Raw genomic sequence first — 25291 nt, forward strand, 5'->3', positions numbered from 1 at the left:
GGCCTATACTGGGCAGTCTGGCCACAGTACAGACAGGAGCGGGTGCTGATTCTCCTCTGTCTTTCAGTCGGCGGCAGGCGGGTACAGTCAACCTTCAGAACTTCAGGCTCTGGAACAAAGGGGGCAAACAGCAGGGCAATGTAGACTGATGAGGAGCTTGGATCTCACCAAGTGCCCCCAGGGACCCTCTGGAACCCCTCCCTCTGCGGCGCTGCTGATGGCAAACATCAATACAGATGGCCAAATCCACCAGGGCTTCAAAGGTGGCAGGAAGGTCTTGGGTGACCAGCTCATCTCTGATGTCTTCGGAGAGGCCATTCAGGAAGGTGTTGTACTGTGTCTCCGATTTCCAGCCGCTGGAGGTGGTTAGGGTCCAGAACTCTATGACATAATCCGACACAGATCTATACCCCTGGTGCATGTGCAGCATTTCATGGGCAGCCTCTCTCCCATGTTTGGAGTGATTAAACACTTTTCTCATCTCCTCAGAAAGTAACTGAAAACCACTGCAGAAAGGGGAGCCTGCCTCCCAGATGACTGTTCCCCATTCTCTCGCCAACCGGACAGATGAGTGGTGATGTAGGCTACCTTGGCTCTATCAGCCGGAAATGTTGTTGGTTGCAGTTCACAAATGAGGGTGCACCGGGAAAGAAAAGAGCGGCAGGTGCCGGGATCTCCTGAGTACTTCTCCAGACGAGGCAGACGGGGCTCTTTGACAGGAGGAGCACGCGAGGACGAGGAGGGTGGGGCGGAAGATGCAGTCGCAGAATGTTGATGGGCGCTCTGGGACAGCTGGAGTGACTGAGTCTGGGCCACAAGATCGGTTACATTGGCAGAAAGTGACTCCACTGCCCTGAACATGGAGTCCAGCTGGTTCTGGGGTCTCCCCAGCATCAGTCCTTGTTGTTCCAGGGCAGCTCTCAGATGACCGGCGTCTGCTGGATCCAGATTGTACTGTCAGGGATCCAATCGCAGACCCAGGACTATGCACACACAGTGATATTAAATGAGTAACAAATCTCAAGGTGCAAACAAAGTCAGCGTCAAAGTTCAGGCAGAGATCAAAACATCTAGAGAAAACTAAAAACGGAATACAAGAGGACATGGCTTTAAGGTAAGGGGTGGGAAGTTCAAGGGGGATATTAGAGGAAGGTTTTTTTACTCAGAGAGTGGTTGGTGCGTGGAATGCACTGCCTGAGTCAGTGGTGGAAGCAGATACACTAGTGAAGTTTAAGAGACTACTAGACAGCTATATGGAGGAATTTAAGGTGGGGACTTATATGGGAGGCAGGGTTTGAGGGTTGGCACAACATTGTGGGCCAAAGGGCCTGTACTGTGCTGTACTATTCTATGTTCTATGTTCTAAGCTCTGCTCTTATTTAACAGATCACAATGCAACAACTCACACTTATCTGAATTAAGTTCTATCTGCTATTGCTCTGCCCACACCCCCAGTTCGTATAGATCTAGTTGGAATCTGATATTATCTTTTTTGTGATGACAGGTGCTGGTTCGAGGACAGAGTATCTAATCTGATCTCCTGACATCCTTGTTACTGTTCGGACACCCATATATAACTCCCATCAGCATCTCTTTAACTCTGCCAAAGGAATCTACATCTTCCAAGTCCATTGTCATTCTCATTCTAAGGATATAATTTGATATTTTACCAACAGAGCTAACCCACTCCCTCTCCCTACCTTTTGAAACAATGTGTATCTATGTCTTCTTTCAGCCATGACTCAGTGACACCCACAATGTCATACTTGCCATTCTTTTAATGGCACGACAAGATCATCTACTTTATTCTCTATTCCCTATATCTCCTTTCAGGATCTCATCACTCTTCTACCTACTGTATGTCACTAATATGTACCATGGCTTATGGCTGTTCATCATCCCCATTTAGAATGCTGTGGGCCCCAGCCAAGCATCCCTGACCCTGGGACCTGAGAGACAACATACCACCCGGATGTCTCTTTCATTCCCACAGAATCTTCTGTCTGCTCCTCTAATTATAGAATTCCCTATCACTACTGCACTTCTCTCCTCTACTCTTCTGAGCCACAGGACCACACTTGGTACCAGAGACTCTGTCACTATGGCCTCCCTTGGCTGGTCATCCCTCCCAATGGTATCTAAAGTGGTATACATTATTGAGTGGACAGCTACACTGGCTCCCTTTCCCTCTCCTGACAGTCACCAAGTACCTGCCTCCTGTAACTTAGGGGTGACTACCTCTCTGTAGCTCCTATCTATCACTTCCTCAATCTGCCCTATGAGCTAACATGATCACTAGGAACTGCAGCTCAATGCATTTCATGCATGTGCATGCATCAGGGGGGCTGGAGGTCTCCCAGAATCTCACATGCTGCTAACCCTGTATCAAATCTCAATTTACTAGCTAGGTACTAATCGGCAGAGAGAAAATAACTTACTAGAAACTTACTTTAGAGCCTCCAACTGCTTTGATTAAAGTCTGGTAAGCTAAAGCCTCCCGCTCTAACCCTGGCCAATGAATTTAAAGTTACTGACACTTTCCGCCTCCAATCCCCCAGTGAGGACTGACCCATGAACTTCAGACTGACCCATGAACTTCAGCTTCTTCCTCCTGTAGTTGATAATCAGCTCTTTGGTTTTGCTGTCAGTAAGTGAAAGGTTGTTGTTGTAACACCAGTCAACCAGATTTTCAATCTCCCTCCAATATGCTGATTTTTCACCACCTTTAATATGCCCAACGGTAGTAGACTCATCAGCAAACATAAATAATACAGTATTAGGGCTATGCTTTGCAACATAATCATAGATACACAGGAAGCTAGGTACAGTTATCAAGGATGGAGTGACTAATGTGTAACACACTGACATTGGTTTGTTCAGGTTCAATGATGAAACATGAATCACTTTTCTTTCCTACTTTTTAAATAACTTCTAACAATGTCGCCCTGTTCTGTTTTGAATAATTACTTGAGCTGGCCTCATTTGTAACTTACTTTTTTCTGAACAGTAACCTCAACAAACTCGAACAGATTGAGGATTTTCCTTTCTAATATTATCCTTACACTTAACTCATGGTGCTCACTGTTCACCATTCAATGTATGTCCCTTTAATAATCAGAACGAAGCAAAATAATCTGGTTTATAGATCCTTCACATACTTCAATCTGTCTTTAACTTTTGCAGCTGGGTCTGCCTTTTCAGAAGTGCACCATTCTCAGCTCTCAGTCCCATGGTTTTGGAAGTGGTTTCAGTGGAACCAGACAACAAGAGCAGCACCTGGTGATGTGAGACAGTGGGTCTGAGTAACTGAAGGAAGCTGCACCTGAGCTGAGGCACAGTTCTCACACACCCAGCCTTTGCTCTCCCCCAACCCCGCTAGGCACAGGCTACAACTGAGTTCACTGAGTAATGTTATTCCATGCTTTTGTTCATTAGAGTTGGTTTAACACTAGTACAAACTTCATAGCACAAACAGCCAAGGCAGAAAATGCCACTGCAGATGTATAACACAGATCTTCCTGTTCTCTATCCTGCTGGCCTGGCTGCCCCTCCCCAACCTATGTGAAGTTTACATCAATGGTTGGGATGTTGTCAGAGATTCTGCTGGATAGCATTTATGTTGACTTTGACAGACGGGCTGATTAGAACTCAGCATGGTTCATACACCTTCCTCCAGTAACTTCTTTTCTTGGTTAGAATTGGAACCAGCTATTTCTGCCATCATCTACTCTTGTCAGTAGCTGACGTTTTCTCTGTAAGTCACCCTGAACAACTGTTGTGTCCACAGTCCTGCAATAAACATGCAATACACACAGAGAGAAAAGCACCCTGACCCATTAATCCACTTGTCCAGACTGTATTCTGTCTGCAACAGTGACCTCACCCGCTTACAGCTACTCCCTTTGACCTAAGCATCTCTCCCCCAGCTGTCTCTGCAACGACCTACCAGGTTTGACAAAGGGTCTTCACCTTATGGAATAACTTGGTACATTTTACAATTCAAAGATACTTCAATGCTTCTTGTGTCTGCACTGACTCAACCTTTTTGCATGTATGAGAGGTTGGAAAGATCTCTTCCCATTTTATAATTCCGGCATAGGTTTGTACTAACTATTGCCTAGATAAATGGTGTGGGAAACACTGTGTAGACCATCATTATTCAATGCTATGATTAACCACCATGCACTTTGAAAGCATTTTGTGCATTGTATGCCTTACCTGAAGCCACAAAATCCCCCATTTCCAAGAATGAAATGGGGTTGGTTGAATTTTGACCTTCAATTCATATGCAGATCAAGGGCTTCTCTCAGATAAAGTTCACACTTCATGTCTTCCCCTGTGGAGATATAGACCTCGGCAGGGAGGGCAGCATTCATTGCTTACCTCTAACTGCCCTTGAAAAGCTGGGGTTGAGTATTCAATCGCGTTCCTTATAGTGCCTTGTGGAAAGATCTAGGGACTCACTCACCCCAGGATGTCCAGTCTCTGTCTTGGTCTTGTAGCCACCATATGTGTGTGTGACTGGTCCAGTGAATTTCCAATTAAAAAAATCACTGGCCTTTCCACTGTGATCTGAGGAGTATGAGTCTGGGGCTGGAGGTCTGTGCAGTTTTGAAGGCTCTATATGTGAGTAGGTGTCTGGGAGGGAGGGAGGAAAGGGGCTTGTTTTTTGTTGCTCTGTTGTAATTGCTGTTGTTTCTTGCATTGTTCTGCTGAACGTTGTGGAAATGCTATATTGGCTGTTTAGTGCGTTGATTGTTAATTGAAATGACACATTTCACTGAACATGATAAATAAATGAATCCGAAAGGCCCTCATGATATATGTAGATCGTGGTGGTCGCAGCAGTGGTAAAACCCGCAAGCAAGTACTGCGCAGTCAAGCAATGGTTGCAATTTACAGGGGTTCACACACCTGAAATCTCATGCCAGAAGCAGCAATGAGTGATGGTGCAGTTGGGGCAGGATACACTTCGCCCTGACACCTGCTGATGTGGCTCTAACGAACTTTTCAGCAACAAAGCAGAGGCACTTCCCTTCTCACCAGTTGTCTGAAGCTCTGAATTTTCAATTTACTCTCGGGAAGGGTAGTAAGAGTAATCTCGGACCAAGAGGTCTATTGCTCTCTGTGCAGAGAGGGGATATCATTGGAAAGGCCAGTGATTTCCCTAACTGGCCCAAAGGGGAGTGGGCTTTAGGGCCATTTCAAAGGGTCTGTAGGCACCACACAGCTGATTGACCCTCGCAAGCGAGATTAGGTGGGGTTCTGCAACAACCAGTCTGTTCGGAGTCACGGACCTGTGATTCCTGTGACAATTATCGCAGCTGTACATGATTTTAGTTATTTTAAATGTCCCTGATATTCACAGAGATTTCAAAAGGCAGTAAAATTTAAATATATGTTGAAATTAAAAAAAAACTTGAAGCTCATAAATAATTTACTCATTACTCTAAAGAGAATTCATTAATGAAAGCCATCACCTTCCCTCACCTCCTGATCAGTGCAACTGGGGTTCAGATGGTGCACCATATTCCAGCACAACAGTGTGACTGTGGGAAACTTCACTCCATCCTCAGTCCTCACCTGGTCTCATTGCAAACCCCTTCTCCCCCACTCCCACAGCCAACCCCACTCACCACTGGCCCATTCTCCTGGATCCTGAACCTGGCAATCTGGGAAGTTGGGAAGAATGTTGGGTGTGTTCCACCAGTGAATCCTGAGCATGTCTGACTCCTAATTACCAATAGTTAAAAAATGTGATAACTGCATATTTAATCAGTTTTATTAATTCAACTAGTGTGGGCTTTGAACACATTTACACAAGGATCATGGACCCATTTTGTTTGTGCATGGCTGGAGGTGTCCAGCTGCAGCTCCATAAGGAGGAGAGAACTTCCAGAGATGGGTTAGAATGTCATTGTCAAATCTGAGCACTCCTTATGTCCAATCTGTCGGGGAGACTACCTCCTGAGGACTGGGCCAGATTTGCCCTTGACCTTCCAGCACTAGATACTGGCATGAGCAGATCACTTTGATTAACCTCCAGGTATTGTCATCACTGCAAAGAAACTAGCTGATCCCCACAATGGCCAGAGCACATTGTACTGGTTCAGCTGTGGATGAAAAGTTGCAATAAGCAGTGCCAGAAACTAAACACAAAAGGTCAGGACAACATTGGTAAAGCAGCCTTCAACAGCACAGAACTTGCTAGGTTCAAACAATTAGGTGTTGTTGATTTTTTGGAAGAGCCATTAACGTCCTGTTAGTCTTGAACTGTTACAGTACAACATTTAACTGTCTGTGACGCAGAGAAAGAGCAGCAGAATGTCCTCGAGGGAAGTACTTTAAGGCACAGTGAAAATATCTCCGAGTTTGAACCAACATCTTCCTATCATTCAAAACTGCCTCAAGACATCCTGCAGTTCATCCAGAAAGCCCAGAATTGAGTCGAGAGTGTGTCTGCAATGTTCCTGGCCATTAGGAACAAACATAAAACAAAGTCTCTGGCTGTTTCCGGCGGTCTGCGCAGATTCCTCCATTCACACAATGATCACAATGTCCTGTTCTGGCAGAAGATGGTCAGTTTAACTCTCTGTGGCAAGGCTGTTGATTGGCTTCTGAAACAAGTGAGAGAGAGTTTTAGGAGTTAGAGAACACAGTGAAACTCTTTCTTATCCTTGTTTCAAATTCAGATCTTTATCACCACCAGAACAGCAAGATCTGGGATCTCTGGGGGAATGGGTGTTTGGGGTGTGGAATATGATGGGTGCAGGTGAGGGAGGTGGGATTTGAGGGATGTGGAACATCTGGGGGGTGGGGTATCAGAGGGAAGGGTGTGGGGAGTGAGGGGGGTTGTATATGAAATCCAAGGGTGTGTGGTGCTGCAGGGGAGTAGGGGTGTGAGGGGTGTTAGGGACTGGGTATCAGAGTATAGGATGTGGGGTGTGAGGAGTGGGGGTGGACTGTAGAGAGGTGGGCAACCCTCTTACTCGAGCATAGAACTGGGATTCGCACCGAGTCCACGAAGTTTGAAGATTCCCAAAGTGCTGGCACACTGCAGAGACAGTGTAGCTCACTGAGGTGGAATTGCCAGTGCTGCAGGAATGAAAACAACCACATCCAACACTCAAACTAGCTACAGCCACAATAAAATCATATTGAGACCACTCAACCCATGAATTCTGTCAGCACCGGCTCCCTAGCCCTGCAGGTCACAGCACCTCAGGACACACCTGCACTGTTTCGATGAGGGAGAGTTTCAATCTCTCCAACTCTCAGGTAGTGAGTTCCAGACCGTCCCCTTCCAATAGAAACATCTTTTTATTTCCTTCTGCTTACGACAAAAAAATCCAAAAATGTTGGAAACGCTCAACAGATTGGGCAGCAACTACGGAGTGGTAATCAGAGTTAGTGAGACAGGGAGCAGGCTTCACATTTTGGTGACTCACCCGGTATTTTATCATTTATTTGATAGTTTCAGCGTGCTTCACTTCAAATGCCCACCACTACAGGAAACAGGTCAGTACATGGTATGCACTTTGCTGATAGTCAAAGAGTCGCACGATCCAGGCCATGCTCCTGTTCCTCTTGCTCCTGCCATCATGAAGGAGGTTCAGGAGCCTCAGGTCCTACACCACCAGGTTCAGGAACAGTTATTAACCCTCAATCATTAGGCTCTTGAACTGGAGGGGATAACTTCACTCACCCCAACACTGAACTAATTCCACAACCAGGACCCACATTCCAGGACCCTGCAGCTCATGTTGTTGATGTTTCACAGCTTGTTGCCTTTTGCACATTGGTTGTTTGTTAATCGTTGTTGCATGCAGTTCTTCATTGAGTTTCTTTGTTTTTACTGTGAATGCCCTCAAGAAAATGAATCCCAGGGTAGTATGTGAGGACCTATATGTGCTTTGATAATAATTTTACTTTTGAACTTTGAATTTTGATTTTTCTTAAATTTAGAGATACAGCCAAGTATACCTCCTAAGTATACCTCATGATTTAGCCTCAACCTGCCTTGTAGAAATCCCAGAGATTCACTACTCTTGGAGAGGAGGAATTTCCTTATATCAATTTTAAATGTCCCCGCTCTTGAAGCTTATGCTTCTGTCATGGAATCTACGTGCCTTTTAAACACCAAAAGATATGTATTACTCTCTGAGGATCTGCGGGCATACTTTCCAGGGTCCCTCTCTGATCACCAGTCCCTGTAATCCATTATCCAGAGCACAGGAGGAACTCCACTGCACCCTCCTCAGAGGGAATACAGCGTAAACCAAGAATCAATCACAGCACAGAAACATGACCCGTAGTCCATTTCATCCTCAGAGGGGTGTGGTGTAGACCATGACTCAAACACCGTCATTGTTCAGTCTTTCAGAGTTACATAGAACAGAAACATGCTCCTTGGCCCATCTGGTCAATGCTGACCAAAGTATCTTTCTGAGCTGGAGCAATGTGCCTGCATTTGGCCCATATCCCTCCAAACCTCTCCCGTCCAACTGTCCTTTAAACATTGTCATTTTCCTCTGGCAGCTCATTCCCTGATGACTGCATGGGTGCATCTCCCAAAAAATGCCATGGTTCTAGTTCTCGTGACAAAGCTCGCTATCAGTGAAATCAAACCCACATAAACGCCATGCTGTGTACATTCCTTTCGTTCGTTGCATACCCCAAGTACTTCATACCAAATTCATAAAGAGAACCTCATTTCCAACCTGCCTCAGCCAATTGCGTACATTGGATGTGCCAAGAACAGTACTCAGGACTGTGGGAACATGAACACGATTCACAACTGTGGAAATACTGCATGTCTTCAGATGAGAGCCACTTCCTTGGTTTTGAGGAGATCTCCGACACTATAGCTTCTCACCAGCCAGAGTTCCAACCAGGGCAGTACGACATGAGCAGAAGTAAACTCAACATACGTCTGCCCAATCGGTGTCATAAACACACTAAGAACCTCTAGGAATAGCAGGTTAACTCCTGACATTCAGAATTGGGTTCCTGGCATTGGATAGGGATTCATCCCCGGAGACAGGTTCTGATCCAGGTGTGAAATGGTATGTCCAATCTCCAATCTCCTACTAGCAGATCCCTGGTATGCATCCTCATCCCTGAATAACCATATAACTATGTAACAATTACAGCACGGAAACAAGCCATCTCGGCTCTTCTAGTACGTGCCGAACTCTTACTCTCACCCAGTCCCACTGACCAGCACTCAGCCTATAACCCTCCATTCCTTTCTTGTCCATATATCTATCCAATTTAACTTTAAACGACAACGTTGAACCTGCCTCAACCACTTCTGCTGGAAGCTTGTTCCACACAGCTACCACTCTTTGAGTAAAGAAGTTCCCCCTCATGTTACCCCTAAACTTTTGCCCTTTAACTCTCAACTCATGTCCTCTTGTTTGAATCTCCCCCATTCTCAATGGAAAAAGCCTATCCACATCAACTCTGTCAATCCCCCTCATAATTTTAAACACCTCTATCAAGTCCCCCCTCAACTTTCTACGCTCCAAAGAATAAAGACCTAACTTGTTCAACCTTTCTCTGTAACTTAGGAGATGAAACCCAGGCAACATTTTAGTAAACCTCCTCTGTACTCTCTCAACTTTATTGACATCTTTCCTATAATTCGGTGACCAGAACTGTACACAATACTCCAAATTTGGCCTTACCACTGCCTTATACAATTTCAACATTACATCTCAACTCCTATACTCAATGCTCTGATTAATAAAGGCCAACATACCAAATGGCAGTCAAGTAACAAAACCTTTTGCTTTTCTGTTGCACTTTTCATGCTAATAAAACAGTTTTGAAGTACCGCCACTATGGTGAGAGAAATGTGCGGTCACTTCACAAGCAGCAAGATATTGGCTGAAGCAGTTTATCCAAATATTACATAGTACATTGGGTAGGACAAAGAAGTGGAACAATGACATGGGTAGGAAGAGTGTAGAGGTTCTTCAATGAGTTCAGGGAATTAGGTACAAAGTTAAAGGGCAGGACCTCCACCTAGCCTGTCGGAAGCAGGTCGTTGGGTGACAGTCAGAGGGGGGAAAGAGAAGGTGAATACATAGGTAGTGCAGAGCACCCCTGTAGCCATTCCCCTGAATAATAAGTTTACCGTCCTGGATACTGTTGGCGGGAACGACCGACCAGGTGTGAGCCACAGTGGCAGGGCCTCCGGCACTGAGTCTGACCCTGTGGTGCAGAAGGGTGGGACGGAGAAGAGGAGAGCTGCTGTCATTGGAGACTCTATAGTCAGGGGAGCAGACAGGAGATCTTGTGGACGTTAGAAGGACACCCGCATGGTTTGTTGCCTCCCGGGTGCCAGGGTCCGGGATGTCTCTGACCGGGTGCAAGACATCCTGATACGAGAGGGAAAGCAACCAGAAGTCGTGATACATGTTGGGACCAACGACATATGCAGGAAGAGGGATGAGGTCCTGAAGTGTGAGTTTCGGGAACTAAGCAGAAGGCTGAAGAACAGGACCTCAAGGGAGGCGTTCTCAGGATTGCTGCCAGTGCTATGTGACAATGATGGTAAGAATTGGAGGAGATGGCAGTTGAATGCGTGGCTGAGGAGTTTGTGCAGGGAGCAGGATTTTAGATTTTTAGGTCATTGGGATCTCTTCTGGGGAAGGTGGGACCTGTACAGATTGGATGGGTTTCACCTGAACTCGAGGAGGAGCAATATCCTTGCAGGTAGGTTTGCTAGCATGGTTCAGGAGGGTTTAAGCTAATTTGCGAGGGGAATGGGACCCAGAGCGATAGAGCAGTGAAAGAAGTGCATGGAGTAAAGCCAGATCTAACATACAGAGAGGCTTTGAGGAAAGAGAAGCAGAATAAACGGTGCAAAGACAGAAAGGTAGAAGGGCTGAAATGTGTGTACCTCAATGCAAGAAGCATCAGGAACAAAGGTGATGAACTGAGAGCTTGGATACATACATGGAATTATGATGTAGTGGCCATTACAGAGACTTGGCTGGCACCAGGGCAGGAATGGATTCTCAATATTCCTGGATTTCAGTGCTTTAAAAGGGATAGAGAGGGCGAAAAAAGAGGAGGAGGGTGGCATTACTGGTCAGGGATACTATTACAGCTACAGAAAGAGTGGGTAATGTAGCAGGATCCTCTTTTGAGTCAATATGGGTGGAAGTCAGGAACAGGAAGGGAGCAGTTACTCTATTGGGGGTATTCTATAGGCCCCCTGGTAGCAGCAGAGATACAGAGGAGCAGACTGGGAGGCAGATTTTGGAAAGGTGCAAAAATAACAGGGTTGTTATCATGGGTGACTTTAACTTCCCTAATACTGATTGGCACCTGATTAGTTCCAAGGGTTTAGATGGGGCAGAGTTTGTTAAGTGTGTCCAGGACGAATTCCTGTCACAGTATGTGGACAGGCGGACCAGGGAAATGCCATACTAGATCTAGTATTAGATAACGAATCGGGTCAGATCACAGATCTCTCAGTGGGTGAGCATCTGGGGGACAGTGACCACTGCTCCCTGGCCTTTAGCATTATCATGGAAAAGGATAGAATCAGAGAGGACAAGAAAATTTTTAATTGGGGAAAGGCAAATTATGAGGCTATAAGGTTAGGACTTGCGGGTGTGAATTGGGATGATGTTTTTGCAGGGAAATGTACTGTGGACATGTGGTCGATGTTTAGAGATCTCTTGCGGGATGTTAGGGATAAATTTGTCCCGATGAGGAAGATAAAGAATGGTAGGGTGAAGGCACCATGGGTGACAAGTGAGGTGGAAACTCTAGTTAGGTGGAAGAAGGCAGCATACATGAGGTTTAGGAAGCAAGGATCAGATGGGTCTATTGAGGAACATAGGGAAGCAAGAAAGGAGCTTAAGAAGGGGCTGAGAAGAGCAAGAAGGGGGCATGAGAAGGCCTTGGCAAGTAGGGTAAAGGAAAACCCCAAGGCATTCTTCAATTATGTGAAGAAAAAAAGGATGACAGGAGAGAAGGTAGGACCGATTAGAGAAAAAGGTGGGAAGATGTGCCTGGAGGCTGTGGAAGTGAGCGAGGTCCTCAATGAATACTTCTCTTCGGTATTCACCAACGAGAGAGAACTTGATGATGGTGAGGACAATATGAGTGAGGTTGATGTTCTGGAGCATGTTGATATTAAGGGAGAGGAGGAGTTGGAGTTGTTAAAATACATTAGGACAGATAAGTCCCCGGGGCCTGACGGAATATTCCCCAGGCTGCTCCACAAGGCGAGAGAAGAGATTGCTGAGCCTCTGGCTAGGATCTTTATGTCCTCGTTGTCCACACGAATGGTACCGGAGGATTGGAGGGAGGCAAATGTTGTCCCCTTCTTCAAAAAAGGTAGTAGGGATAGTCCAGGTAATTATAGACCACTGACACTTACGTCTGTGGTGGGAATGCTGTTGGAAAAGATTCTTAGAGATAGGATCTATAGGCATTTAAAGAATCATGGTCTGATCAGGGACAGTCAGCATGGCTTTGTGAAGGGCAGATCGTGTCTAACAAGCCTGATAGGGTTCTTTGAGGAGGTGACCAGGCATATAGATGAGGGTGGTGCAGTGGATGTGATCTATATGGATTTTAGTAAGGCATTTGACAAGGTTCCACACGGTAGGCTTATTCAGAAAGTTAGAAGGCATGGGATCCTGGGAAGTTTGGCCAGGTGGATTCAGAATTGGCTTGCCTGCAGAAGGCAGAGAGTGATGGTGGAGGGAGTACATTCAGATTGGAGGAGTGTGACTAGTGGTGTCCCACAAGGATCTGTTCTGGGACCTCTACTTTTCGTGATTTTTATTAACGACCTGGATGTCGGGGTAGAAGGGTGGGTTGGCAAGTCTGCAGATGACACAAAGGTTGGTGGTATTGTAGATTGTGTAGAGGATTGTCAAAGATTGCAGAGAGACATTGATAGGATGCAGAAGTGGGCTAAGAAGTGGCAGATGGAGTTCAACCTGGAGAAGTGTGAGGTGGTACACTTTGGAAGGACAAACTCCAAGGCAGAGTACAAAGTAAATGGCAGGATACTTGGTAGTGTGGAGGAGCAGAGGGATCTTGGGGTACATGTCCACAGATCCCTGAAAGTTGCCTCACAGGTGGGTAGGGTAGTTAAGAAAGCTTATGGGGTGTTAGCTTTCATAAGTCGAGGGATAAAGTTTAAGAGTCGTGATGTAGTGATGCAGCTCTATAAAACTCTGGTTAGGCCACACTTGGAGTACTGTGTCTATTTCTGGTCACCTCACTATAGGAAGGATGTGAGAGCATTGGAAAGAGTACAGAGGAGATTTACCAGGATGCTGCCTGGTTTAGAAAGTATGGATTATGATCAGAGATTAAGGGAGCTAGGGCTTTACTTTTTGGAGAGAAGGAGGATGAGATGAGACATGATAGTGGTGTACAAGATAATAAGAGGAATAGATAGAGTGGATAGCCAGCGCCTCTTCCCCAGGGCACCACTGCTCAACACAAGAGGACATGGCTTTAAGGTAAGGGGTGGGAAGTTCAAGGGGGATATTAGAGGAAGGTTTTTTACTCAGAGAGTGGTTGGTGCGTGGAATACACTGCCCGAGTCAGATACACTAGTGAAGTTTAAGAGACTACTAGACAGGTATATGGAGGAATTTAAGGTGGGGGCTTATATGGGAGGCAGGGTTGGAGGGTCGGCACAACATTGTGGGCCGAAGGGCCTGTACTGTGCTGTACTATTCTATGTTATATGTTCTATGTTGTGATCTCAGGATTGCTACCCGTGCCACGGCTAGTGAGTCCAGAACTAGGAAGACTATACAGTTTAATTTGTGGTTAAGAAATTGGTGTAGGAGGGAGGACATAAGATTTTTGGGACATTGGGCTGCCTTCCAGGGAAGGTAAGACCTACAGTATACAGGAGAGGATCTCTGACACTGCAGCTACTCACCAGCCAGAGTTCCAACCCGGGCAGTATGACACGAGCATAAGTAAACTCAACATACAGTTCACATCTTTCCAGTAGGTGTCACTAACACACTAAGAACCACAAGGAATGTCAAGTTAACTCCTGAATTGGAGGGGGACTGATAACCCAGCAGGAGGGTTTGTTAATGGTGAGGTTTAAACTAGAGTTGCAGGGGGATTGGAACCAGAGTGCCAGGACAGCTCGTGGAGAGGACGTGGAGGCAGAAGCTGGTAATACCTCAGACAAAGTTAAGAATCAAATGGTTGAGCATGGTGCAACTGGTATCCTAAGCTGCGTATATTTCAATGCAGCAAGTATCATAGGAAAGGCGGATAACAGTGCTGAAGATGAGGTTTACAAAAAAAAGCGCTGTGTAGTGAGGAACGGCTGTTGATAGGGAAAAATTGCAGTCAACAGGATAAATTGCAACGTAAAAGACGGACAAAACGGAAAAAGGTGTGGACAGCACAGACAAGGCTGATGCACCACAACTTACCTATGTTGAGAAAGAGAACTTGTTTACTTATTTAGGGATACACATGAAAGAGGCCCTTCTAGTTCTTTGAACCATGCTGTCAGTAGCAACCAATTTAGCCCTAGGCTGATCACAGGACAAATTACAATCAGCAATTAACCTATTCACCATTCATCTTTTGAATGTGTGAGGAAACCAGAGCACCCAGAGAAAACCCTGGTGTTCCACTGGGACGACGTACAAAATCCGTTCGGAGGACACCGGGACTGTACTCCGAACTTCGACACCGCGAGATGTAATAGCGTCGCGCTAATTGCTCTGTTACCATGGCAACCCTGCTGGAGCTTTTTTAAAACGTTAGGATAAACATTGCTAAGGATGTTTTATTTTCATCTGGCAATACAGATGTGATTGAGCACACCATCCAACATCAGCACCCCAGAACCTGTGTACCTGTGTCCCTCTGTCCCTCACCATGGCATCAGCCTAAATTTAATACACAAGTCTCAGGAGTGGGAAACTGAACATTCAATTTTCCACTCAGAGACCAGAAGACCGTAAGACAAAGGAGCAGAGACCATGGCAAGGCTAACATTGAGGACTGGTTTGGAATACCAGCTGAACAATAACCCATGCTGCAGAACTCAGACAAACCCTCCAGTACCTTTAGGGCAGGAAGTGCTATGTGGGTCCTTGCCTTAGACATATAGTGTAGACCTGCCATGTTAGAACCAAGAAACTGACCTGCTGGGTGGAGAGGCGCCTCTGTTGCAAACTGGTCATTGGCACAGTGGAACTGGCTGCAAACTCCGAGTACCACAGGCCCTTTAGGCTGAGGTTTCCGCAGAAACATTTCTGGTATTCCTCCCTCACCTTTAAAACCAAAATAAAAGTATTGTATTTATACTGTCAAAAGGTCAGGATTTGCATTTTCCTTCCTTCCTTGTGTTTAGGTATGTGTCTGAAAAAATGTGGGGTTGGTTCACAATGGAGGCCATAGCAAGGAGTACATTCAGCCTGTGCACTGACTCTTCCAGAACTTCCCAATTATACTTGCTCCAAGCTTCGGGCTTTTACCTTTTTAAAGTTATGACTTATCCTGTTTCAGCATGCTGTGGGCCAGCATACACTCGACAGGCAGAATAGCTGCAGTTAATGTCAGAAGGAAATGTGAAAACAAGCACAAGGTCAATCATATCAGGAAAATGCAGCCTTGGCAACTGCAGAACAGGGAAGGGGAAAGGCTTGGGGATACTGGAGATCAATTCCCGGGAGAGGCACGAATAATGAATTTCACTGGAGCAGGAGTGGGGTGGGGGGAGTGGGCAGAATAGGGAAAGGGGTGAGGGGCAACTGGCAGAACAGAGCAAGGGAAGCTGAGAAAAAGGGATTGGACAATTCAGACAAACTAGGCCCTGGTCTTCAGATGAGTTCATCAGATATAAATAGAGTGTTGGGAAGCGTATGGTCATGCAGTTTGGTAGGAGGCACAGAGTATTTCTAAACGGGAAGAACATTCAGAAATCAGAGGCGCATTAGGACTTGGGAGTCCTTGTGCAGGATTTCCTGAAGGTGAACTTCCAGGTTGAGTCAGTGGTATGGAAGGCGAATAAAATATTAGAATTCATCTTGAGAAGATTAGAATACAAAAACAAAGAAGCAATACTGAACTTTATAAGACATTGGTCAGATGCACCTAGAGAATTGTGAGCAGTTTTGGGCCCCTTATGTAAGAAATGACTTGCTGGCATTGAAGAGAGTCCCGAGGAGGTTCATGAGAAAGATTCCATGAATGAAAGGGTTAACACATGAGAAGTGTTTCATGTCTCTTTGTCTAAACTTGCTGGAGTTTAGAAGAATGAGAGGGGAGAGATGTTATTGAAACCTATCGATTATTGAAAGGCCTAGAGAGACTGGATTGAAGAGGACGCTTCCTATAGCGGGTGAGTCCAGGACCAGCAGGCACAGCCTCAGAACAAAGGGACTAGGAATAGGAATGAGGAGGAATTACTTCAGGCAGAGGGTGGCGAATTTGTGGAATTCATTGCCACAAACGACTATGGAGGCTAAGACACTGGATATAAAGTGGAGGGTGATAGTTTCTTGATTAGTAAGGGCATCAAAGGTCAGGAGCGAAGGCAGGAGAATGGGCTTTAGAGAGATAATAAATCAGTTCTGATGGAATGGTAGAGTAAATCTGATGGGTCAAATGGCCGAATTCCACACCTATTGTCTTATAATCATACGTATCATGACCAAATCTGGAATAATTCAAACATGACAACCATGGCCAATGGATGGAGGTAGAGGAAACCACAGAAATATTGCTTGTTGATATATATCAACACCGACTCACTGTAATACAGTGAGGTGAATGGGGTGGGTTGGGTATTACAGTGAGAAGGTGGGGTGAGTTGGTTTTACCGCGAAGGAAGGGTGAGTCGGTGAGAGTCTGATATATATCTTTTTGAACCAATTTGATACTTCAATAAAAAAAAGTTACTTTGAACTATACGCGGTAAAGTCATGGCGGAAGGGGGCAGTACAAGAAAGAGTAACGGGCTTGCGGTGCTTCTGCGTTAAAATGAAGGCAGGAGGGTGTCGATGTTAAATTGAGGGTGTGGGGTGAGTCAGCATTACAATGACGGTGTGGGGTGAGTTGGTTTTACAGTGAGGGAGTCAGGTGAGTCGGCATTACAGTAAGGTTGTGGGCGGAGTTGGTTTTACAGTGAGGGTGTGGAGTGAGTCGGTGTTACAGAGAGGGAAGGATGAGTTGGTATTACAGTGAGGATATCGGGTTAATCAGTGTTACAGTGAGGGTGTGGGTGTGTTGGCATTGCAGCGCAGGTCTTGGGTGAGTCGGTATTACAGTGAGGGAGTTGAGGGAGTCAGTATTACAGTGCGGGTGTGGGGTAAATCAGTATTACAGTGAGGGTCTGTGGTGAGGCATTATTACAGTGAGGGTGTGGGGTGTGACCGTATTACAGTGAGGAGTGGTATGAGTTGGAATTACAGTGAGAGTGTGGGGTGAGTTGGGTTTTGAAGGAGGTTGAGGTGTGAGTTGGTATTACAGAGAGTGTGTGGGGTGAGTCGCTGTTATAGTGAAGGAGGGGGTGAGCTGGTATAATAGTGTGGGTGGGTATTACAGCGAAGGTATCGAGTGAGTCGATACTACAGTGAGGACGTCGGGTGAGTTGGTATTATAGTGAGGGGTTGGGTGAGTCAGTACTGCAGTGAGAATCTGTGGTGAGGCGTTATTGTACTGAGGGTGTGGGGAGTGACCGAATTACAGTGAGGAGTGGTGTGAGTCAGTATTCCAGGCAGAGTGTGGGGTGAGTCAGTTACAGTGAAGGAGGGGGTGAGTTGGTATTACAGTGAGGGTGTCTGTTGGGTCAACATTGCAGTCAGGCTGTGGGGTAAGTCGCTATTACAGTGAGGTTGTGGGGTGAGTTGATATTACAGAGAGTGTGTGGGCTAAGTCGGCGTTACAGTGAGGGTGTGGGGTGTGGGGTGTGGGGTATTACAGTGAGGAGTAGTGTTAGTCGGAATTATTGTGAGGATGTGAGGTGAGTTGGTATTACAGTGAGGGGGTGGAATGAGCCGGTGTTACAGTGTAGAATGGGGTGGGTTGGGTATTACAGTGAGGAGGTGGGGTGAGTTGGTTTTACCGTGAAGGAAGGGTGAGTCGGTGTTACAGTGAGGGGGTTGGGTGAGTCAGTATTACAGTGTGGGCGTGGGTGAATCAGTATTATTGTGAGGATGTGAGGTGAGTTGGTATTACAGTGAGGGTGTGGGGTGAGTTGGTATTACAGTGAGGGTGTGGGGTGAGTTGGTATTACAGTGATGGTGTGAGGTGTGTCAGGGTTACAGGAAGGTTGTGGGGTGAGTCGATATTACAGAGAGTGTGTGGGGGTGAGTCAGTGTTACAGTGAAGGAGGGGGTGAGTCGGTATTACAATGAGGGAGTTGGGGGAGTCAGTATTACAGCGCAGATGTGGGGTAAGTCGGTATTACAGTGAGGGTCTGTGGTGAGACGTTATTACATTGAGGGTGTGGAGTGAGTTGGGATTACAGGGAATTTGTGGGGTGACTTGCTATTACAATAAAAGGGGGGTGAGTTAGTATTACAGTGCGTGTGTGGGGTAGGTCAGTATTACGTTGAGCACCTGTGGTGAGGTGTTATTACAGTGAGGGTGTGGGGTGTGACCGTATTTCATTGAGGAGTGGCATGAGTCGGAATTACTGTGCGGGTGTGGGGTGGATGGTATTACAGAGAGCGTGTGGAGTGAGTCGGAGTACAGTGAAGGAGGGGTTTAGTTTGTATTATAGTGACGGTGTGGGGTGAGTCGGTATTACAATGAAGGTATGGGTGTTGGTATTACAGTGTAAGGGTGGGGTGGGTCAGTATTACAGTGCGGGACTGGGGTGAGTTGGTATTAGAGTCAGGGTGTGGGGTGAGTCAGTATTACAGTGTGAGTGTGGAGTGTGTCAGTATTACAGTAAGGATGGGGGTTTGTCAGTATTGCAGTGAGGGTGTCAGGAGGGACGGTATTCCAGTGCGGATGTGGGGTGTGTTGATATTACAGTGAGGGTGTATGGTGTTTCATGTTACAATGAGTGTGTGGGGTGAGTCGGTATTACAGTGAGGTGAGCGGTCATTCAAAATACAGTGAGGGTGTGGGGTGAGTCTGTATCACAGTGAGGAAAACTGGTGAATCGGTATTACAGTGAGGTTAGAGTGAGTTGGTATTACAGTGAGGGGGTCGGGTGAGTTGGTATTACGGTGCGGGTGTGGAGTGAATCAATATTACAGTGAGGTTTTGAAGTTAGTTCATATTACACTGAGGATGGGGGATGATTCTGTGTTACAGTGAGGACGGGGGTGATTCTGTATTACAAAGAGGACGGGGGTGATTCTGTGTTACAGTGAGGATGGGGGTGATTCTGTGTTACAGTGAGGGTGGGGGGTGATTCTGTATTACAGTGAGGATGGGGGTGATTCTGTGTTACAGTGAGGATGGGGGTGATTCTGTATTACAGTGAGGATGGGCGTGATTCTGTGTTACAGTGAGGACGGGGGTGATTCTGTATCACAGTGAGGACGGGGGTGATTCTGTATCACAGTGAGGACGGGGGTGATTCTGTATCACAGTGAGGATGAGGGTGATTCTGTGTTACAGTGAGGATGGGGGTGATTCTGTGTTACAGTGAAGACAGGGGTGATTCTATGTTACACTGAGGATGGGGGTGATTCTGTATTACAGTGAGGACGGGGGTGATTCTGTGTTACAGTGAAGACAGGGGTGATTCTGTGTTACAGAGAGGATGGGGGTGATTCTGTGTTACAGTGAGGACGGGGGTGATTCTATATAACAGTGAGGACGAGCGTGATTCTGTATTACAGTGAGGATGGGGGTGATTCTATATTACAGTGAGGACAGGGGTGATTCTGTGTTACAGTGAGGATGAGACATGATTCTGCATTACAGTGAGGATGGGGGTGATTCTGTGTTACAGAAAGGATGGGGGCGAATCTGTGTTACAGAGAGGATGGGGGTGATTCTGTGTTACAGTGAGGGCGGGGGGTGATTCTGTGTTACAGAGAGGATGGGCGTGATTCTGTATCACAGTGAGGATGAGGGTGATTCTGTGTTACAGTGAGGAGGGGGGTGATTCTGTGTTACAGTGAAGACAGGGGTGATTCTGTGTTACACTGAGGATGGGGGTGATTCTGTGTTACAGTGAGGACGGGGGTGATTCTATATAACAGTGAGGACGAGCGTGATTCTGTATTACAGTGAGGATGGGGGTGATTCTATATTACAGTGAGGACGGGGGTGATTCTATATTACAGTGAGGACAGGGGTCATTCTGTGTTACAGTGAGGATGAGATATGATTCTGCATTACAGTGAGGATGGGGGTGATTCTGTGTTACAGAGAGGATGGGGGCGAATCTGTGTTACAGAGAGGATGGGCGTGATTCTGTATTACAGTGAGGATGGGGGCGATTCTGTGTTACAGACAGGACGGGGGTGATTCTGTGTTACAGTGAGGACGGGGGCGATTCTGTATTACAGTGAGGATGGGGGCGATTCTGTATTACAGTGAGGACGGGGGTGATTCTGTGTTACAGTGAGGACGGGAGTGATTCTGTGTTACAGTGAGGATGGGGGTGATTCTGTGTTACAGCGAGGATGGGCGTGATTCTGTATCACAGTGAGGATGGGGTGATTCTGTATCACAGTGAGGATGGGGTGATTCTGTGTTACAGTGAGGATGGGAGTGATTCTGTGTTACAGTGAGGATGGGGTGATTCTGTATTACAGTGAGGATGGGGTGATTCTGTATTACAGTGAAGATGGGGGTGATTCTATATTACAGTGAGGACAGGCGTGATTCTGTGTTACGGTGATGATGGGGCATGATTCTGTGTTACGGTGAGGATGGGGGTGATTCTGTGTTACAGTGATGATGGGAGGTGATTCTGTGTTACAGAGAGGATGGGGGTGATTCTGTGTTACAGTGAGGATGGAGGTGATTCTGTGTTACAGTGAGAATGGGGGTGATTCTGTATTACAGTGAGGACGGGGTGATTCTGTGTTACAGTGAGGATAGGGGTGATTCTGTTTTACATTGAGGAAGGAGAATGGGTCAGTACTATAGTGAGGATGGGGGGGTGGGTCTGTGTTACAGAGTGTACACAAAGTATGTCAGCGCCTGTGTGTATATAGCCCATACCTGTTTGTTCAGGAGGCAATGCAGGATAAAGATGAACATTCCTTGAAAGCTGTTGATAATGGTGAATATATAAGCCATGACAATCGTTTCCTTTCGAAATTGGAAAATCCCAAATATCCACGTGCATCCCAGGAGGATCAGCTGAGCGAATGCTGCCAGGGTGAATGATCTGGTTGCATGTAGGGAAAGGGAAATGTTCATGAATGAGATTATCTGAAGCACACCATGGAACACCAGAGAGTTAACCATAGAGCCGATAAGCAGCAAGCAGGATTTGTTGTTAGTGGACTGAGGTGCTTTCCAACATTGCATCTTGGAATATAAGTAGCAAATATGATAGGGCTACAGACGTGCCTGATCGCCTGCAGGTGGGGACCTTGGAGGGAGATGTTTCACAGGGCAGTTCTGTGTCATTGATTTCTGAGCAGGTTCACTGATACCCAATCCACTTGTCCTTTCTGTGTTGGGAGTAGCCAGTGTACCATGCCCACATGGAGTGCGAGAGGCTGCAGCCCCTGTTTGAGTATCGGATCGGGATGCTTCTCAAGTTCTGGCTGCACTTCCACCCCATGCTTCTGGCTGATGGGCTCCCAGTAAGGAGCGGGGTGTGTGGTTTGGTTGCTCAGAAGATATCTTAGTGGGCTTTCTTTTGGGCCTGGCCAAGATGGCCATTCACGGGTCCAGGCAGTGAGCTGTCAAGGGCTGTGCCTGAGCCGTGTGCTTACCCCTCTTCTGGAGCTATATCTGTGTCAGGGTTTCCTTCGAGAGGGAACGTGTTATCATTATGTGTTCAGTAGGGAATTTCTGGGAATAGTGCCCCCCTCCTAGGGAAATGAGTGCGTCATAGATGCTAATAACTGTATTTTAATTTGAATTCAGTAACTGTATTGTGACATCTAAACTTTGCATGTCCTTTGCATTGGAATTAATTTTTGTATGTTTGTAAATCAAACAAAAGCACGCACTTGACAGAACTAAGGGCATCAAAAACACGAGATAATCTGCAGATGCTGGAAGTCCAAGCAACACACACAAAATGCTGCCGGAACTCAGCAGGTCAGACAGCATCTATGGGAAAGAGTAAACAGTCAATATTTCACCCTTCATCAGGACTAAGGACATGTCTGACAGGGCAAAGGGCATACCTGACAGGGCAACAGTTTGCTTCACAGGGTTAAGGACATGCCTGACAGGATGAAGAGTGTACCTGACAGGGCCAGTGGTGTGCTTTACAGGGCACGTCTAACGACATGTCTGACAGGGCTAACAACTCCAGGAGAGAGAGGAACACTGACGGCATGGGAAAGAATTTAGCTCAGTAACAGACAGCAGAGGATTATGGAGAACGATTGTTTCCCCAAATAGAGGAGGATGAATCAGGGTCTGTAATCAGTGTTGGGCCCATCACTTTTATTGATCCAAATTAATGACCAAAGCTTGGGGTGCTTGACATAATTCCTAACAAAGTTTGGGAGTGCAGTGATAGATTGCAGCAGGCAATAAACACACTGGTGGAATGGACATACGCAGCAGACAACATTATAAGCAATGCGATGTGAGCTGATACATTTTAGTAAGAACAATAAGGAAAGGCGTAGTGAATAAAGGATAGTATTGTAAGGGATTTCAGGCGAGCATGGACCTGGGGTTGTGGGTATACAGGTCAGTGAAAATGGTTATCCTGGGCTGTATCAACAAGTACAAAGATTGGGAATTTATGCAAAATCTTTATAAAACACTGTTACAGCCTCAACTTGGGTACTGTGTTCAATGGCAGTCACTGCATGATTGGAAGGATTTGAAAGCATTGGAGAGAGTTCTGAATAAACTTATGGGATCGATGAGGGAGGACATGACAGGGATAGATCAGAGGGACTGGGACTATTATCTGGACAATGTGACAATGTGAAGTGGAAAACTGTCGTTGGAGGGATCAAGGATTAGGGGGTCACAAAAGAGATGAACATTAAGCCATTTGCGGCTAGAATCTGACCACTCTGCCTGCTGTATTACTGGAGGCAGGCTTCACTACGACCTTCAAGAAGGAATTAGATACGTGTTGAGGGAAAATATACAAGGTTACAGAGATAAGACCAGGGATGAAACTTTCAAGTTGCTGTGCATGCGAGTTAAATGGCCTCTGATTTTACAAGAGAATGCAATGCTCCCCGCTGGAATGTCATACCTAATCTTCTTCAGTGCAGGCTTATCTTTCTTCAGAGTTGACATCCTCTTTGCCAGTTTACCCAGAGTTATGCAATAAAACACGATGTTGATCTGAAGATGGAGAGGTTTCATTACATTCAATCAGAGACAATATCAGACATTTGAAGTATCAGGATCCTGGGGCACACTGTGCAAACATTTAATGCCTCCCAGACCGGACACACTGCAGACAAGACAAAGCCTGGCTTCCCATATTAGCTGCAGCTTAACACCGATTGGACGGAGTGTTCATTTTGTGTGTGTTAACTTGCACTGTCTGTCAACAAACTTTTCCATGCATGAAATTTTAATTCTTTCAGAAATATTACACTGCTCTCAACTAACACCAGTCTAATTATTATGGGGTACAATTTGCACATGTATATTTCAATTAGCACAATATTGAGGAAAGGAGTAGTTATACTGCTGAAGTATATCTTGCTGTTTCCAAGTCTATGATGCTGCTTCTCCATACACACCAGATTGATGAATTAGAGCCTGCAACTGGACGAACACTGGAAAGTGATAGGGCACTTTAGTTAGACTTATCCATGCTGAATTTCAATCCTTAGTAGTAACTATTATCCATCATCTTTCATTCTCGCTCCATTTCCCTATCCCCTTGAAACCCATTTAACGCTGTATTTGCTGTAATAAACACATGACAAAAATATCACAAAGACTGTTAACATGCTGAACAACAAGAGCCTATAATCCTGCTTTTATAAATTTATCTAGCACACTGGCTTGATCTGATTTGAATTTTGTTGTCACTGGGAAGTACCTCACCACACCTGTCCCAAACACTAAGTGGTACAGGAACAAAACAGAATAGGAACACTCCAAAAAATGCTGGTGAACGCAGCAGGCCAGGCAGCATCTATTGAAAGAGGTACAATCAACGTTTCGGGCCGAGACCCTTCATCAGGACTAACTGAAAGAAGAGGTAGTAAGAGATTTGAAAGTGGGAGGGGGAGGGGCAGATCCGAAATGATAGGAGAAGACAGGAGGGGGAGGGATAGAGCTAAGAGCTGGAAAGTTGATTGGCAAAAGGGATATCAGGCTGAAGAAGGGAGAGGATCATGGGACGGGAGGCCTAGGGAGAAAGAAAGGGGGAGGGGTGCCCACTCTAGTGACAGGGACAGAGGGAGAAAAAAGAGAGAGAGAAAAAAGGGGGAAAATTAATAATAATAAATAAATAACTAAAGAAGGGATGGGGTACGAAGGGGAGGTGGAGCATTAACGGAAGTTAGAGAAGTCAATGTTCATGCCATCAGGTTGGAGGCTACCCAGACGGAATATAAGGTGTTGTTCCTCCAACCTGAGTGTGGCTTCATCTTGACAGTAGAGGAGGCCATGGATAGACATATCAGAATGGGAATGGGACGTGGAATTAAAATATATGGCTACTGGGAGATCCTGCTTTCTCTGGTGGACAGAGCGTAGGTGTTCAGCGAAGCGGTCTCCCAGTCTGCGTTGGGTCTCGCCAATATATAGAAGGCTGCAGTGGGAGCACCAGACGCCGTATATTACTCCAGCCGACTCACAGGTGAAGTGTTGCTTCACCTGGAAGGACTGGCTGGGGCCCTGCATGGTGGTAAGGGAGGAAGTGTAAGGGCATGTCTACCACTTGTTCCGCTTACAAGGATAAGTACCAGGAGGGAGATCAGTGGGGAGGGATGGGGGGTACGAATGGACAAGGGAGTCGCGTAGGGAGCGATCCCTGCTGAAAGCACAAAGGGCGGGGAGGGAAAGATGTGCATAGTGGTGGGATCCTGTTGGAGATGGTGGAAGTTATAGAGAATTATATGTTGGACCCGGAGGCTGGTGGGGTGGTAAGTGAGGACAAGGGGAACCCTATTCCTAGTGGAGTGGCGGGAGGATGGGGTGAAATGGGAGAGATGCGTTTGAGAGCAGAGTT

At 46.2% G+C, this 25291-nt stretch overlaps 1 protein-coding gene across 3 annotated transcripts in view; it reads right to left on the reverse strand.

Annotated features, from left to right (window-relative positions):
* Nucleotides 1-5770: 5770 nt before the first annotated feature.
* Nucleotides 5771-25291, reverse strand: part of LOC134339242 (adhesion G protein-coupled receptor E5-like) — a 137640-nt gene continuing 118119 nt past the window's right edge. For all 3 annotated transcript variants that reach the window (XM_063035585.1, XM_063035584.1, XM_063035586.1), the window contains 4 exons: nucleotides 23351-23442; nucleotides 21166-21334; nucleotides 15171-15299; nucleotides 5771-6617 (listed from right to left, as the gene is read on the reverse strand). In XM_063035585.1, coding sequence (XP_062891655.1) covers nucleotides 6585-6617; nucleotides 15171-15299; nucleotides 21166-21334; nucleotides 23351-23442 — 423 coding nt within the window. In that variant the 3' untranslated portion in view covers nucleotides 5771-6584. The remainder of the gene's footprint in view (nucleotides 6618-15170; nucleotides 15300-21165; nucleotides 21335-23350; nucleotides 23443-25291) is intronic.

Source organism: Mobula hypostoma, chromosome 29, assembly GCF_963921235.1.
Source record: "Mobula hypostoma chromosome 29, sMobHyp1.1, whole genome shotgun sequence".
Taxonomy (NCBI): domain Eukaryota; kingdom Metazoa; phylum Chordata; class Chondrichthyes; order Myliobatiformes; family Myliobatidae; genus Mobula; species Mobula hypostoma.